The 18,236-nt window shown below is 36.3% G+C and overlaps 1 protein-coding gene across 2 annotated transcripts; it reads left to right on the top strand.

Moving 5' to 3' along the window:
- The first annotated feature begins 7,400 nt into the window (after positions 1-7,400).
- On the top strand, positions 7,401-17,915 carry LOC119575358 (malonate--CoA ligase ACSF3, mitochondrial-like). Of its 2 annotated transcripts, none has more exons than XM_037922912.1 (12): positions 7,401-7,548; positions 8,716-8,921; positions 9,202-9,332; positions 9,814-9,941; positions 10,123-10,315; positions 11,342-11,498; positions 12,556-12,756; positions 13,181-13,326; positions 13,798-13,922; positions 14,436-14,538; positions 15,476-15,654; positions 16,029-17,915. In XM_037922912.1, exons 2-12 carry the CDS (start codon positions 8,728-8,730, stop codon positions 16,230-16,232), a joined length of 1,761 nt encoding a protein of 586 aa, XP_037778840.1. In that variant the 5' UTR covers positions 7,401-7,548; positions 8,716-8,727; the 3' UTR covers positions 16,233-17,915. The 2 variants fall into 2 exon arrangements, with proteins under 2 accessions (XP_037778840.1, XP_037778841.1); XM_037922913.1 differs by lacking the exon at positions 7,401-7,548 and adding an exon at positions 7,943-7,962.
- Positions 17,916-18,236: the final 321 nt, after the last annotated feature.

Genomic DNA, 18,236 nt, shown 5'->3' with positions numbered 1-18,236 from the left:
GTGTGTGTGTGTGTGTGTGTGTGTGTGTGTGTGTGTGTGTGTGTGTGTGTGTGTGTGTGTGTATGTATGTATGTATATTAATATGCATGTGTGTTTCAGATGATAAAAAATATAATATGGAATCGTTACTGGAGGATGTGTTAGGAAAGAGGCGATAGGCATATGAGGAGTAGAAAGTGTAGGTGTAGAGTGGATGTGGTAGAGATGGGGTGGAACGTTAGACATTCCGGTGCGATAGGCAAGGCGAGGAGGAGGGACAGACATTGGTGAAGTTGTGGATATTGGAGTATCTGGTTTTTATGAGTGGGAAAAAGGATTTGACCGGAAGATTGGGGAAGTAGAGGTGGGAAGGTGGAAAGGTGGGGAGTAGGGGCGAGAGGTACTGAGGTAGATGGCGAAGAGGAGTGGAGAGAGGAGTGGAGCGAAGGATAACACTGGAGTAGGAAGTTAGAGAAAACCTCATCGGTGTGCTTCCTGTCCGGCCTCTCGTAGAGTAAGGCCAAATTTGTATCTGAGAACTGCTACCTCAGACTCAAGCTTGTAGGTAGGGCAGACCCTATAAAATACATTACGGGAGCCACTGCAATTGGCACATGTACGTGATTATGCAGGGCAGTTTGAACGGTCATGACCAGGCTGGGCACACGGAGGGCAGCGGCTTTAGAGCGACAGCCAACATTTCTGACATCGACGGGGTGGAGGTCGATGGGGTCTGACAAGGCAAGACTCTCCACCTATATAAGCCTCATGGGAAGGCCATGTCTAAGGAACGTAATCTTGGCAATATTGATGTGGGAATTACGGCGAACTATAGGGGAATAGTATACCACTACATCATAGTCAACGAGGCGGGCAATCCTTGTCGTCGACAGGGCAATCAGCCGAGGAGATGAAAACAGTTCCAATACAAGCATTAAGGGGGGAGTGGGGTTGGGCAGGATTAGTCTTACCAGTGAGGTCAACCAGGAAAGATCATGCATGTGCTTGGGACTCGGATATAATTGTGACAAAGCGTAAATGATCGGGACGGCTGCGGAAGGAAACTGTGTCTACCTGTCTTTCGAGGCATCGTTGAAAGAAGAGGGTGTTATCGCGGTCAGGGGCTGTTGAAGGAAACAGAAAATTTGTCCCACATGGATGAGATAAACATGGCACTCAAAAGGTCTGTAGAGGTGGGAACTGCCAAGGGGCTACGACGGGAGGAGTCAGTGAGATAGTAGGCTACTGCGGGGAGGAGGGCAATAAGGTTGAAGAATTTTAATAAGGGAGGAGGAGGAGGTAGAAAATGAAGACGATTGTGCAACTGGGTTGGAGGCTAGAACCTGGGTAGATGATTCGGTTTTCTTTCTGTTGTATGAGGTCGTTTAATTGTTTGGGATCTGTGAATTTTTAAAAGTTGTTTATTTGCTTCGATTTGTGTAACTAACTGTTTGATTAGTTGGAAGTTGTTTAAGTTAGTTCAAAAAAAGGATTTGGATTGATATAATAGTCTGGTTTATTGGAGTTTAATTATTTAAGACTTGTTTGACTTACTGAAGTTGTTAATTTGTTTGAAACTGATCTTTTTATGTTGTTTACATGGCTGTCTAATAGTTTGAAGCTGCTCAGCAGTTTTAAATGCTTACATATATTTAATTGTTTGATGTATAATTGTTTGTGATTCAATAGTTTTTGTATGTTTGAAGACATTTGATCGTTTGAAATTGTTTGTTTGGATTTATTTAGTTGTTTGAAATTGTTAGATTGTTTATGGTTGCTTATATGAACTTGGTTAATTATCTGGAGTCTTGAATCTGCTTCATTGTTCGAAGCCGTTTAATTGCCAATCAAGCAGTATGGTTAGTTTCAGTTCATTCCGGAAGTTATTACTATGCCTCTCTCAACATTTACATTCAACGCTTTATTTTCTCATTAACAATCACGCCTTGTAGTTGTCTTTTTTATTTACTACATCAGTTTTGTCTTATTTATAGACATCTAATATTATTTTTGCTGTATACACTCAAAACCATGCTTTTTCGCTCCTGTAATGTATTTTCAGATTTTACTATTTTTCCATACTCGCTCGTTCTAATTTTACATGTCACAGATCTACATATCGTAACTACTCACAGGAGCGTGTTAATGGTCATGATAAAGTTCGCTTACCACGTAATTCCCTCTCTTGGCCATATGCACGAAAATCCTTGCCTTTGCTCTGTGTGTTTCTAACTGGAGCGGCTTAAACTTAGTGGTTTTGAAGACCCTTGAAGCTCCTGAGGCTGCATACCCATCAGTAATACCATATAGTATCTGAGTATGAAATGTGATGTCGAAAGAATAATATGCGTGACATTTGGCATAAACAGAGAGGTGTATTTATTAAATAACTGAAATACATGTTTAGTCAGCATCTAATACACGGAAATGGATACAGATATATACAGATAAAATAGTGATCACTATCATGATTATACAAAAGGAATAATATTAATGCTGTGAACCCTAAACAATATACCAATCAAGCACGCATATTGTCATTGTGGACGCATGGCTTAGACGTAACATCCTTCCTTCATTCACACATTTTGACTCATCCTTACTGTTAAGTGTTATCGGTTATTGCACTGGAATTTTGAAAACGATTTATATAGTACGGTCTTACACGCGTTATGAATAGTAGGTAGCCAGTAAAATTAGTTTTATCAGTTTCCCTCTAACGTATTTGTCATTAAATTTTCGATGGGACCTGTATGGGGGAAAATACTGAACACTGCTGACGTTACTCTGGGCACATCCGTGAAACTTCCCTCCTTAAGAGAACACCTGAAATCTGACTTGGAGAAACTGACAGCCAAGTTCAGTCATATGTTGGTAACTACTTGTGTGATGCTTAGTTTTGTTTACACTTTATTTGATCCCAGATGCATTATTACTAAAGTATTAATAAAACTAAACAAAAGAAAATATCTATCCTCAAACAAAAATGTTGCAAGGCCATGGTAAATAGACCTCTAGAGAGTTTTTTTTTTTTTTTTTTTTTTTTTTTTTTTTTTTTGCTGAAATATATAACCACGACCTTGGGCTGTTGGTAAGCAATCAGAAACCACTGTGCGGGAAATTATGGACTATCATATCTCTTCTCAGAAAACCAGCTTTGTTGTTGTGTGTATGAGAGAGAGAGAGAGAGAGAGAGAGAGAGAGAGAGAGAGAGAGAGAGAGAGAGAGAGAGAGAGAGAGAGAGAGAGAGAGAGCGTTTCTCCGTCCCTGAGGCTGAGTATTTAAAAAGCAAATTGGAGTTGGGTAATTGAAAAACCATGGGTGTCGTTGTGATATCAGGAATCTAGATGCATTTTCACACCTTACAACAAGTTAGGAGAAACCAGAGGATTACAAATATTAATGAAATCATGCAATCATTATATGAAGTAACCATAGCCAAATAAACAACATAGAACAGTTAAACAACTGTTAAATAACCCCAAAACAAACTGCAGCAACATAAAGAACTCAGAACACTTCCAAACAACAACAAAACAACTTTAAACAAACAACCCCAAGAAATCAAATAATCTGAAGAACAACTGAACAATCTCAAGCAAGCGAAGTATGGATCAACCTCAAGCAGCTGAACAATTTCAAGACACGACTTTCAACATTTAAACAGACTCAAACAAGCCAGTGGCAATTATAAAATGCACAAAAGAGTCTAACGCTTATAGAACTTTAAACAGCCGCACCTCAAAAACTGAACAGCTACAAACGATTAAAACTCAAACAATTAAGACATTTCCATTGAATAACCACCAGACAAACAACTTCAAACAAACCAATGAAACAACTTCAGTCGATTACAACTAAACTTCAGACAATCGTACAACTTCAACTGGTTAAACAACTGCAAACCGTTGAACAACTTCAAACAGAAAACAACCTCAAACAAATAAACTGCCTCAAACAGTTAAACAACTTCAGACAAATAAACTACCCCAATTAAACAACTTCAGTAGATTAAACAACCTCATTCAGTCGAAGAATTAACCTCCAACAACTAACTTCTCTATACAATTCCAAGAAAAAGCTGTTAAATAGTATACAACGAGAGGAATGCTAGAATTACAAAAGAAAGAAAGAAAGAAAAAGAAAAGAAAAAGAAAGTGAGAGAAAAAAGAAAGAAAGAAAGAAGGGAAGAGAGAGAAAGGAGTGAGACTTTGTTTTGAAAAAAAAAAAAAATCATAAAGTTGGAAGATTATCTGAACGACAATCAAAATTATGCTAATCACTGAACCGATGACAACAAGTGGATGTGAAAATAAATAGAACGATACTAACAGCGACAATAATAACTACCACAGTAATGATAAGATTAGTGATGATAATCATAATAAAAATCATTGTAATAAAGATGATAACGATGTGATAATAACATCGGTTATGATAATAACCGTAGGAGAATAAACAGCAAAAACAACAATAATGATACTATACTACCACTACTACGTATACAAAAATAATAATAACAGTCACACCAAGAACAAACGTAACAATGAAAATACAAACAAAGAGCCATTACACACAAACTGTTTCGAAATACTGACCGACACGAGACACGCAGCTTTCAGGAAAATCGAGAACTTTCCTGAATTAATAGAGGAGAGCATTCTGTGACGAAGAGAATGTGGTTGTCATCTTCGGAGGGGACTCTGTGTGTGTGTGTGTGTGTGTGTGTGTGTGTGTGTGTGTGTGTGTGTGTGTGTGTGTGTGTGTGTGTGTGTGTGTGTGTGTGTGTGTGTGTGTGTGTGCGCGCGCGCGCGTGTGTGTGTGTGTGTTTATTATTCATTTATTTATATATATATTCCTTTTACCGTTGGACTAGTAAAGATATTCTTTCTTTTTACTCTCGTATCACTGATGTTGTTACTGCTGTTCTTTGGTTGCTATTGTTTGTCACTGTCATTATTGTCATCACTATATTATCGACGTTGTTACCTTCATTACTTCCTATTATAATAATTTAATTGATATAGTCATCATAATTAGCTAGTGGAGCTTCCTTACTTGATCAATACTATCACATTTGTCCTCATTATTATTTCGTATCATTATCATCGGTTAATAATGGCGATGGTGCTAGTGATGTCAATACTGATATTAAGAATGATAAGATTGATGATAATGATAACAGTAACAGTAATAACAGTAATGTGCAGAGCTTAAAAACTTTGAATCACTAGAAATTCGAAATCGAACAATTTCAACTAATGACGAGAAGCTGCAGATGAGGCCTTATCTTCGTAAACGAAATCATTTGTATTCTAAAAAGCCAGAGGAAACGTGACCTAAATCCTTTTGTTGTTCATGTTACATTCAATTTATGTTCTATCTTCATAATCTCCTGGCTGCTGTCTATTACATCTCTCCATCCACTCTCTCTCTCTCTCTCTCTCTCTCTCTCTCTCTCTCACTCTCTCTCTCTCTCTCTCATTTTTTGCTAGTATTCCGCGGGTACATTTTGTGGGTACGTGCACTGTATGAGCATAAACCACATGCGGTGTCCCCTGTCAAGTAGTTGGTTACGTTTCGCAATGACATGCAATGCATGTACCATATCCATTGCAGAAGACTTATTTGGGTAAATTTTTTGTTTGTTTGTATACATATATTATACATATATTTGTATGCAGTTTCAGTAGGGAGGAATGTGGAAAATAAGATGGGTCTGTTAATATTTACTTATGAGGAATTACCATTCTTTTCAGGTTCGAACAAACCTTCACATGATTCTTCATACAGTATTGAGACAATGGATCATAACGTCTGTCACACGTTTCTGTGATCTTAGCACTTACAGTATTCATCCGAGGTTGCCTCACTAAAAATATCCGTATTTCTTACAGTGGTGTCAGCACTGACGGATACCCGTGGGAAGAACTGGTATTTTCATTCATAATACTTAAAAGCTATGTACAGGTGACTCTAGGACTTTTCAAATCCAAATCTAAGTTACTGTTTTGGATGAAAGAAAGTAAAAAAATTAGGATATTTCAATCTTATTCATTCCCAGAAGTTCTCATATTAATACATATCTTTTACGATTAGATTCGTGACAAAGTCCAGGACAGCCCATCAAAAACCAGGGTATGGCATTTTAGACCTTGTCAGTTTACTGATTTGTTTCTCGAAATCTTTTCTGATAAGTAAAGGATAGAAGCCTTCATCAGCCAAAGTTCCTGTTAAAACAAACAAACAAACTTTTCTTTTTAGTGTAGTTGGAAATCGGTTAATGACTGATAAACGTTATTCATTGGTGCTGCCACGTGTGACAAGCGAACCACCCAAATTCTAGAACAATATGAGTACATTGATGGGTAGGGAGAAGTTACTATTTGTTTTACTGGGAATTTCCATTTTTTAAAGAACAGTCCGAAAATCAGCTACTATGTTGTACACAGTATAGGAAATCGTAGTTTACATGCCAACTCTAACAGTGTACTCGAGAACGTGATACTCGTGCATGGCATAAAAAAAAATTTCATGTGAAGTGAGAAAAAAAAAAAAAAAAAAAAAAAAGTGTCCGCACGAAGCTGTGTGATGAAATGTGAAATTTGGAAATCAATATCACAAAATACACAACATGGCAATTAATAAGCCACAAGTGAGCAGAGTGAGTTCGCCTACACCATACGCGGTCACATTTGAAATTTGTGGTTGATGCTCTGCTCTGTGCTGCGATGCCTTCTCGTTGGGTGCCGGTTACTTCATTTCATTTACTAAATATATATATTGCAAATGGACTTTCCCCTTGTGGTTTGTTTACACTATTAATTTCAACGACTTGCTGTGGTCAAATATTCATGGGCTTCTTTAATTGGCAACCGGGAGGAAGTAATTCAGCATCGAATTCTTGCACCTTTGCATGAAAGAGGTCATGCACAGAATTACACCTCCCATCTCTTTGTATGAATATATATATATATATATATATATATATATATATATATATATATATATATATAATACTGTCACCTTTAAACATTCTACAATTTTTTTTTGTATAAGAACGTTCCCATTTAAAAATAGTTGCGCAAGGCTACGTACCTCTGTTGCATACAAAAGGTTTCGTTGATATGATGCAGCTTGCTCTCATCTTTTTTATAAAAAGTATTATATACATGTATTTTTAGAAGCGATATTTAGGGAAGATTGTAGATGGTAATTTACGGGTCCAAAAGTAAATTTTCAATTCATATCCTTTGAAACTTAATAAGAAATGCAATTGTGCTAATTCGAAACATTCCTTTCTCCTATCTATGCAGAACTCTAATTGAAAACTATATAGTCATCACCGCAAACTGTGCATTTCGAATTCTTTTCGAAGGTGAAGAACAAAGCAACCCCCAGAGAGAAAAACCCTAAAAGCACCTCCCTAAGGGAACGATCGGCGTCAAAACAACAACAACATCAACAACGCACGTGTAGCTTCCTGATCAGCTGATGAAGTAAACAACTTCTCTTGCCTCAACCTGTAGATAATGAGATAGTAGAAACTCAAGCCATTTCTACCTGCTGGTGAGTAGATAAACATCTTTTCTGTCAGTTAACATCACTCTGTATTTATTTACGAGTCGAATTCAAGCAGAACTTTGCTGTTTTTAAGGAACGGCTTTTCCGGTGGTAATTATTATAATTTGGCTCGAGGAGCTTTTAAACCATTGCACAGAGAATTAGAAAACGATAAGAATTGGTAAGATATAAGGAGCCCTGCAGGTCAAATTCGACTTTTGTATTGAGACTTCTTTTCTCTCTCTCCCACATTGTCTTAGGCGCTGTTGCTAGGCAGCTCCCTACTCGGTAACTCGAGGGTCAGTTGCTGAATGGTAATTATTTTTCAAAGGAGAATCCATTGAAGCCCGTTTTCGACCCACATGCAAGGGCTTATCTGAATGTTTTGATTAGCAAATATTATGCAGAAAATTTAGTGAAGTAATTACTATTCATGCTTTATTAATTGATAATGTAATGATATAGGTACATGGCATGTACTGTTTTAAGGACATTTCTTATGGGGATTTATAAGTGGGTTCTTAACTAAAGTATGGGTTTTACTGTGATGTAAAGGTCATAACTATTCACTTTAGATTATATTAAGGGGCAGTGTAAATGAGAATTCAGCTGATATCACGCTTCTTTTTGTGTAATAGTTAAGTTCAAGTGTCTTTCAGGTGGAATTAAAGTTCTTACCAGAAGTCAAGGCCTCCTTTTCAAGATCCTATTATTGACAGCCTGTGGGAATATGCAATGAACCTTTATTGTGCAGTTTTGAAAGTTGTGTATGCTTGTTGATTAATGTGAAAATATTAAGAAAAAGGTATATGGTTTAAATTCTGTAGCCTAAGATAAATGCTGAAAAACAGACAAATTTTTTAAATATTAATTTCTTGTATTAAATGAAGAGGTCAGTGTACTTGTATCTTTTCTAAGAAGAACTTTCTGATTTTTAGCATTTTTGTGAAGTTTTCACATTTTCTTTTCTAGGAAATTTTGTTATTATATAGACAATCCTTTGCTGATACTTTACTAAATATCTTGGAAAAAATAACTGTTAATAGGGAGAGCATGCACCTTTTATTATTTATAGAGAAACTTTAATTTTTTAGCTTGATAACATGATATGTACCCAAAAGCCATGGTATGCTTTCATGCAAACATTTGAAATTACAATCTCCCTCTTTTCAGAATGTCCCAGCCATGTTACGAATAGCAGTAAGAACATGTACAAATTTTCCAAACCAATGGCAATACACAACAAGGAGGTGGATCCACACCTCTAGGGCTATGCGATCTGTTGTTCCAGTGTTTCGACGAGCTGAACAGTACCATGATCATGTAGCATTAACTGACCAGCATGGTGAACATACCTATAGTCAGATTTATAGGTTCAGGTACAGTGACAGCACTCATTTTGATCTTGTGCCATGGGATATTCAAAGAACAGAAAATAAATTTCCTTATAATATTTCATGTAATACAAGTTAAAGTAATTGTATCCTGTACTTTAATCCATATCATAAAGTTTACCATTGCATTTTCTCTCTCTCTCTCTCTTACTCTTTTTCTGTAAGTTTACCATTGCATTTTTCTCTCTTTCTCTTGCTTTTCTTCTGTTCTTGGGGTTATATGGCTCTAAGTTTTTTTCCTGAATCAGTGCTTCCTTTTAAACAGTGGTCACCTGGCTCGCTTAATGCAGGATGTCCTAGGAAGAGACAGAGTACAAGAGAGAGTAGCTTTCCTGTGCCCCAATGATGTATCTTATGTCATTGCTCAATGGGGAACGTGGATGGCAGGTCACATTGGTATGTAGTGTGTCTGTAGTGAAACCCTTTTTTTTTTTTCTTTTCTTTTCTTATTATTGGAGTAGGTCTAATAAGAAAAACTTGTTGTATGATTAAAATTTAGTTCTTGATTCCTTTGCTGAAAGATTCAGCCTAATAAGAAAGACTTGATGTATGGTTGAAATTTATTTCTTTGGTGTTTTTTTTTCATTCAGTGTGTTTTAGGAATTAGAATAATATGCACACATATTAACACTAACATTTAATGATCTGCTAAACAACATTACTATTTTTATTATTTACAAGCATATTTTTCAGTCAATAACTTCATCAGAAAGGACTATTATTTCTGAACTTGTTGAGCCAATGTATTGTATATTTGTAGTCTGCCCCTGTTACCATTTTTATCCAGCCATCAGTTTCTGTCTGCCAGGCTTACATCATATGTATAAGTGCAAGTTTAAATTCTGTCCCTCCAAATCATCACTCTTTTTTTATACAGCTGTTCCTCTGTGCCCAAAACACCCACATCCGCAGTTAGAATATGTTGTGAAGGACTGTCAGGCGTCGGCTATCATTACCACTTCTGATTTAGCACACAAGATCAAGCCAATTCTCTCAGGACAACAGGTAGTCTTTGTAGAAAACACTTGTGTCAGTAATCATTATAAAACTATGGATTATTCTAAAACCATTTCTTGCAGATTTTATCATAATATCAATTCCTGTCAGATATATCACATGATATCACTTCATACTACCAAAAATATAAGCTTTTGTATAATGCCTGCCCCACTTCTCCCTTTCCCAGGTTATAGTCTTAGAAGAGTATTTTTATAAACAGTCTCCTGTTAGCAAAGAAAATGAAGACAGTCCAGATGCAAGCCCTGAGTCCATAGTAGAAGAGAGTTCAACAGCACGGTGGTATGGCTTGGATAATGAATTTTACTCCTTGAGTGATGCCATGATTCTGTACACAAGTGGCACAACAGGACCCCCAAAAGGTATGGTGTATGTGTGATTTTGCTGGTGGAGGAGCTGGTTTTTGAAGAAATGTTGATGTAAAGGGACAAAGAGTAAGAAAAGTAGTAAGATTGAGAATAAGAGCAGGGGTAATAGTAGGAGTAGAAGTAAGAATAGGAATAGGAGAGGTAGAGGAGTAGGAGTAAGATGTGGAATAGGAATAGGAGTAGGAGCAAGAATAGGAATAAGAATGAGTAGTAGTAAGAGTTGGAGTTAGAATAGGAGTAGGAATAAGAACAGAGGTAGTAATAGAGGAAGGAATAGGAAAAGAGAAAAGGTATGATTCAGAATATGGGTGATAACAGGACTGTTAGTAGGATTAAGGGAAAAGGGAAAAGAGAAAAGACTTCGCATGTTGAATCCGTGTGTGCACATGAACTAAAATCTGGGCATTAGGCTTATCTGACAGGAGACTCTCCCATGTGTTTCTTTTTCTGTATTAGTGATTTTTGCATTTTAGCCATTTTCCAAGGTCTATATTTGTCATTTGATATACTGTATCAAGATGGTAATAGATTGTTTTCCTTGCACAGACTCCATATTATCTCTCTAGATAGTCAACACCCTACAAAACCAGTCCTAGTGGCCAGGAAAAGGATCCTGAGCAGGGAAATAAGTGTCCTTCCCAGGGCTGGTTCTCTTCTAGCCAAGGCTCATGGATGTACATTTCACCCTTGTTTACTACTGGTGGAAATGTAAGAGTCCCTTCCTAAATGTCTACTTAGTCTAATCATCCTTCAAGAAATTTGTGCACTCATGGTGAGTCATTCCCGTCACCAGGGTCTTTAGCCAAAAATTTCAAGACGGCACATTCCCCTCGCCCCAGCCCAAATTTTCCCATGATGGCATATTCCTGTCACCTGGCCCTCAGCCAATTTTTTTTCATGATGTGACTTTCAGGTCACCTGGATCCAATGTGCTAATGGCATTGATCATACAGATAACAATTATTATTTGTTTTCTTATCTGTAAGGTAATGTTCACTTTACATCAGTCTTTGATTTCAGGTGTTGTTTTGAGTCACAAGAATGTCGCTTCACAGACAAGTTGCCTGATCCAAGCATGGCGTTGGACCTCTAGTGATTCCATCCTGCACTGCTTGCCACTCCACCATACTCATGGCATTGTCAATGCTCTTTTATGCCCACTACATGTTGGTGCCAGGTAATGGTGACACAATGCTTTAGTTACTGCATTATAGTTTGTTATTATTCCATGTGCTTTAGGTATATAATTTTCATTTTCTATTATGTCTAAGTGCTTCACATAGTTATAGTTTTCCAGTAGTTCTACGAACTTCATTTGCATTCCACACATTCCAAGTTAAATTTCAAACATTCTGGGCAAAGTTTTGAATGTATGCAAAAAATATGATTCACATGAACAATTTTACTGACCAGACTGTCTTTCCCTTTTTTCTTTATCCCATTCTCTCTAACAGGCTCTATCTGTATGTGTAAGTCTGTATTGCTTGTTGTTGAATTGTCTTAGTCCCTCTCTGTCTCTCCCTCTGCCTCTGTTGCCATCTCTGCCTCTGCTGCTGCCTCTTCCTCTGCCTCTGTCTCTGTCTCTGCCTCTGTCTCTGTCTTTGACTCTGTCTCTGTCTCTGTCTCTGCCAATGCCTCTGCCTCTGTCTCTGCTGCTAACTCTGCATCTGCCTCTGCCTCCGCCTCTGTCACTGTCTCCGTTTCTGTCTCTGTTTCTATCTCTGTCTCTGTCTTTCTCCATTTATGTATGTATGTATGTATGTGTATATGTATGTATATACGTAAGTACGTATATATGTATACATACAAGTATGTATGTATGCATGTATGTATGTATGTATGTATGTATGTATGTATGTATGTATGTATCTACTTATCTATTTATCTGTCTATATCAAAACACACACACACACACACACACACACACACACACACACACACACACACACACACACACACACACACACACACACACACACACACACACACACACACACACACACACACACACACACACACGTATATATACACATCTATTTATCCTGATATTCATTTATCTGTCTGTTTATATGTTTATGTATATATATATATATATATATATATATATATATATATATATATATATATATGTATATATATATATGTATATATATTTTTTTTTTTTTTTTTTTTTTTTTTTTTTTTTTTTTTTTTTCTGTAAGTATATAATTTTATGATTGCTTCTTAATTTGCAGAGTTGTCATGCTACCAGAATTTTCTGCATCAAAAGTTTGGAGTCATTTGCTTTCCCTGGATACCCCAGTCATGTCACGAGTGAACCTCTTCATGGCTGTACCTACTATATATGCGAAACTGATTGAGGAATATGAAGATAAATTAGTGAAGAATACTAGAATGATAGAGTATGTGAAGGCTATTTGCATGCAGAATATAAGGTTAGTGTATATGTGTTTGTGCAGTTATGGATGTAGACTATATAGATATAAATGTTTTTTGTCTTGATGCATAAGCCTTTATGAAGATATGTTTTTAAGTAGAATTATGTAGAAGTGAGTAATCACAATTCAAAGTCCAAGTTTGAGTTCTATCTAAGTGCTTGCATACCAATTTGTAATGGGTAACATCCAGTCATGTTATGGTAAATATTTCACTGACACTGGGTAATGTCTAATATTGTGAGCCTGGGTCCAGGCAGTAGGATGAAGCCTTGGATGTCAGGCTATGAGGTGGGGTGGGGTGCATCATCAATGCACCAAGGCCTTGCCAGGCTTTATTCATAATTTTACCTGTTCTGAATAGGTTTAACAGTAAAACACTTAATGGAGTCCTTGTAACTTGATCTAAATTACCCCCACCAAGGCTCATGGTAAGTGGCTCTGCAGCACTGCCTGTACCCATCCTGGACCGGTGGAGGGCCATCACGGGCCATACACTCCTGGAACGCTATGGGATGACGGAGATAGGAATGGCCCTATCTAACCCCCTAAAGGGAACTAGAAAGCCAGGTGAGGATAAGCACATAAAGTGCATTGTTTGTATTTTGTATTTGTGTTTGTGTTATGAGGTCACAGAAATTGGGATGGTTTGCTCCAACCCCATGAATAATGTAGTATATTCAGGTGAAGAGGTATATATTTATCATATTTTTGTTATTGGAAGACAAACATTACAATGGTCCTCTCCTGCCCAAAGAAAAGAAGCTAAGAAGTCAGATGACAAGATTATAAATATCAAAAAGATTGCACAGGACATTTTATTTTTATATTTATAGCTTTTTACTTAATTGCCTTCTTTGATATTCATTTATTCAGTTTGATAAGATCTGAAGTGTTTGTCTTATAAGTAATTCCAATATAATAAGAGTTAAAAATAAGAATAATAATTGGTAGTTTGTCATAGCTGGATATGTCAATATTGGCCCAGAAAGTGCAAAAGGATATTTTCAAGGGTTTCAAATCACTCTTTCTTTTTTGAAGGTTATGTTGGAACACCCCTCCCAGGAGTGGAAGTAAGGGTTGCCAAGTTCATTCCCGGGAAGGAGGAGTATGAGGTTCTTTGTGCCGGGAACAGCCAGGGAACCAAGGTCTTCACTGATGGGGAGGTCAGATAAAAAGGATGCTGATAATTTTTTCTGATTAGAATACTATTTTATATATAATAGTTATAGTATACATGTGCTTGCATGCATGCGTTTGTGTGGTGCATGTGCATGTGTGTGCGTGTGGGTATGCGTGTGCATGTGCATGTGTGTATGCATATTTGTGCATGTGTGTATGCATGCTTGTGCATGTGTGAGTGCACGTGCATGTGCATGTGTGTGATAGATAGATATAGATTTAAATGTAGATACAGATTTATATATACTTCATGATTTTCCTTTGTTTATATTTAGTACACCATCCATAGGTGTTTTTTTATATATAACATATTGGTCATGTTAAATGATCATATCTATAGATATATTTTTGTGCTTATAAAAAAAAAAAAAAAAAAAAAAAGGAGTGAGCAAGCTTTTCTTGTAAAGTAGCAATATCCTTTTGATCATGTAGTATTAAAATCTGCATGTATATTATACATTCATGTAGTTACATTAAGATTTGTCTTTAAACTGCAGGCTGGTGAGCTTCTGGTAAGAGGCCCTAATGTGTTTAAAGAGTACTGGAGTAGACCTGAGGCTACCAAGAAGGAATTTACCCATGATAAGTGGTTCAGGACAGGTTAGTATTCTTAGCATGGAACACATTTCATAAATAAGAGAGAATTGTATTTCTTTCATATAAAAGTTTGTCATGCATATATTTTTCCCAAAAATTATTTTAAATTCGGTATGTCTTTATTGATTTAAGTCATAAGCTGTATGTTCCTCACTTCCCTTTTTCCTTGCAGTTTCTCTCTGCAGTCATCAATCTTCATTGCCTCCTCCACCTTATCTTTCTTTTTTTTACCTTTCCTACTTTCCTCTCACTCTCTTTCTTCTTCAGCCTGTCTGTTTCTCTTTCCCTCTCTCTCTGCTAGATATTTAAAAAAAATATATATTTGTACATTTTTGACGGGCTTATTTTTTGCAAATTCCTGTTTTAAGAGAACACATTTTTCATATTTAAAAGAGTCAGTAAGGGTCAAGAAAGAAAATATTTGTACTTGGCTGAAATTGAGATTTTAGGTTGACTGTGAGCAGCCATGAAAAGTTCTTTTGACCTCAGATGTTCACTCTATGAGGTCAGCAGACACAGGTTGTTGAATGGTGAGATAGAAGGGATACTGGATAGTGCTCTTACTCTTACTTTTATTCTTACTCTCACACTTGCTCTCACTCTTACTTTTACTTTTACTCTCTCATTCACTCTCAATCACACTTGCACTCTCACTCACCCTCTTATCTCACTTATGCTTTCTCATATGTAGAGTTAGAGAGATGGCATATAAGTGTCCCTTTTAGGATAGTGTTTGGAAGGGGACACTATACACATAAGCTGAGCCAAAAAGAGCACAGTTTGAAAGTTCATGGAGTTGGAGATTGGAGTAATAGTAACTGTAAACCCACAGTCCCTTTCCTTCTTCCAACCATAATATTACCCTGACCCCATCTTTTTGTATGAAGCCAAATGATCTTCCTTTTTTTATGCAACTTTATTTTCTAAATCCTCACTTCAGGGGATACTGCACAGTACATAGATGGAGCCTACAAAATCTTGGGGCGGACAAGCGTGGACATCATCAAGAGTGGTGGGTTTAAGATCTCAGCCCTTGATGTGGAGCAGCACCTCTTGGATCATCCACATATTGCTGAAGTGGCTGTGGTTGGGCTTCCAGATATCACATGGGGACAAAAGGTTTGTCTTAGAAAGAGAGAATTAAAAAAAAGGAAATTTGACTGTTTATAGTTATAGGTATGATGATGATTGATTATGACATTTTTATTGGATCTTTCCAATAAAAATGTCATGCTAAAAAGGATGACAAACATTAATGTTAATTCTAATGAGGATGATTGAAATTCATTAATCTTCACCACCAGGATATATTATATCCTGTATAAAATGAAGTATTTCATAAATAAAATTTTGGAGGAAACATAAATTCACTAAGTGAGACACTATCCTTTTAAGTAAGTGTATGGTATATTTGTAAATGCAACATAAGCTTTATTGAGTCTGAAGGGAAGTACAAGTCAAAACACAAACTAATTTTTCTCTTTTCCTTGAAGGTTGCAGCTGTCATTGTATGGCAGAAGAAGGAACCCCTTGACCTGGTTAAGCTTCGTAATTGGGCACGGGAGAGGATGCCCCACTATCAGGTACCGGCCGTGGCTATAACCATATCAGAACCCTTGCCACGCAATAATATGGGGAAGGTCAACAAGAAGCAGATTGTGATGGATTTCTTCCCAGATAGCATGAACCAGCAGTAATCTGTCTTTGTGTGTTTAGGGTATGGATGACTGGCTGTGAGGAGGTAGTTTTAAAGTATGAGTGGGATTTTGTTTGTTAGGTGCGATGTTGGTAACGGTTATTGTCCCTTCAGTCAAGTTCAGGGTTGATTGAAGTTGAATTTAGTCAAGGAAAAGAATAAAATAATGTAGAGGCAGCTAAAAAAATGCAATGCTTTGGTTAATTTGACAGTGTTACTACATTTTATTTTTCCTTAAGGTACTGTACCACAGTTGAATTTGTAACTGATGCCAGTTACTCTTGTCAGGTACAGTTTAAGGTAGATTTCCTGGTTCTGAGAAAAGGTCCACAGGTCTAGTTATGCATGTTTCTTATGTGTGCTTCACTTTTTCTTTTTAGTATAATGCAATGCTGATAAAGCTATTGTTCAGCCACATTTCCAATGATATAAAATAATGAATACTTCATGACCTATGACTGTTAGCTACCATTGGTGCTTCCTTGGAGGTGGAAGTTATCCAGAGATCAAGGTACCTATGTATTTATGTTTTTCCTTTGGCCTCCTTTGTAGCACCTGTATTAGGAATGTTATTGATCTCAGCTGGACTATGGAGAGGCCAATGTAAATCATCAGATCACTGCATACATCAATATGCTGTAGTAACAGACTGAAGACAGATATTGTCAAACAAATATTACTATTTGTCTTGAAGTAACAGATAGTATACAAGACTAGGAAGTCATGTGCATAAAAGCAGCTGAAAGTGTGCTGATTTTATTCTTCTTTTCTTTTCTTTTCTTCTTAGATTAACATGTGTATAGTAGTGTAGAAGTCATAGTTGGACAGTGGAAAGTAAATCTAACAGAAATATTCCAGAAACCTTGGAGTGTAACATTTTCAATTTAGAATTGCAAATGCCTTTGCATTGTGTGAATGAGATTCCAGGATTTACCACCTCTCAGTATTTAACTGTTATGGATTCTGTCTCTTCCATATTCATTTTCATTTGTACTGGGCTACTTTTTTAAGAACTAAGATATATGTATTTTATAACACAGAAAAGCCCAGTCACTGCTATTGAAACTATTTAAGAATGAAGTGTAAGGCAAGGGCTACCATGATCTTACATGTGGGACCCTTGGTATGTACTGAAATTCCCTTGTTTATTTTCCTTTTTTTTCCATATGACCTCCAAAAGGGCATACAACCAGATTGAAAACAGCTGCTTCACATAGTACGTAGGGCCAGTTAAGAATATTTTTTGGATAGGTTATCTACCTCCCTTACTTTTTTATGTTATGTATCTGACACTCATGCCAAGATTATTTAAACATCATTTTGTGTCTGTGAAAAAAGGAAACAAATTTAACAGCAACATTGTGGTTACATTTTAATTTTTCACTTCTGATTAGATCATAATCTTATGATGTGCAATCATTTTTAGGTGCCTTAAAATATATGGATTTAGTGTATAAGACTGCATTAATGATAGGAAATTACTTTGGTTCCACTTTTTCATTTATTATGTTGAAAAAAACATTGTATTATGAACCATTCTGTTGTACAAAGATTGACCTTTGATGTTTTCTCTGTTATTTTTATGATTAATGTAATTTATTCACTGGTGTTAGGAGAGCTGGTTATGAGTTAAGGCGGGACATTAGTTGATCATGAATATTCTTTTGAATATGAAATTAAAAGTTAAAAAAATATGATTATGCCAATAATCAACATTTTAAACATGTTTAGTTGTTTAGTTATCATAATAATAATAACGATAATGATAATGATAAAGATTCTTCTTCTTCTTCCTATTATTATTATTATTATTGTTATTGTTATTATTATTTTTTTTCTTTATTATTATTATTATTATTATTATTATTATTATTATTATTATTATTATCATCATTATCATGGTTATGATTATGATTATGATAATGATTATGACCTTAAGATTATCAAGAGAATTGATGGGTGTTCCTATGGCAACAGGTGCAAATATCAAAGATTACAACAAAGG

This window comes from Penaeus monodon, chromosome 7, assembly GCF_015228065.2.
Source record: "Penaeus monodon isolate SGIC_2016 chromosome 7, NSTDA_Pmon_1, whole genome shotgun sequence".
Classification (NCBI taxonomy): Eukaryota; Metazoa; Arthropoda; class Malacostraca; order Decapoda; family Penaeidae; genus Penaeus; species Penaeus monodon.
The sequence above is the reverse complement of the archived record's forward strand: the minus strand, read 5'-3'. Positions and strand labels throughout refer to the sequence as shown.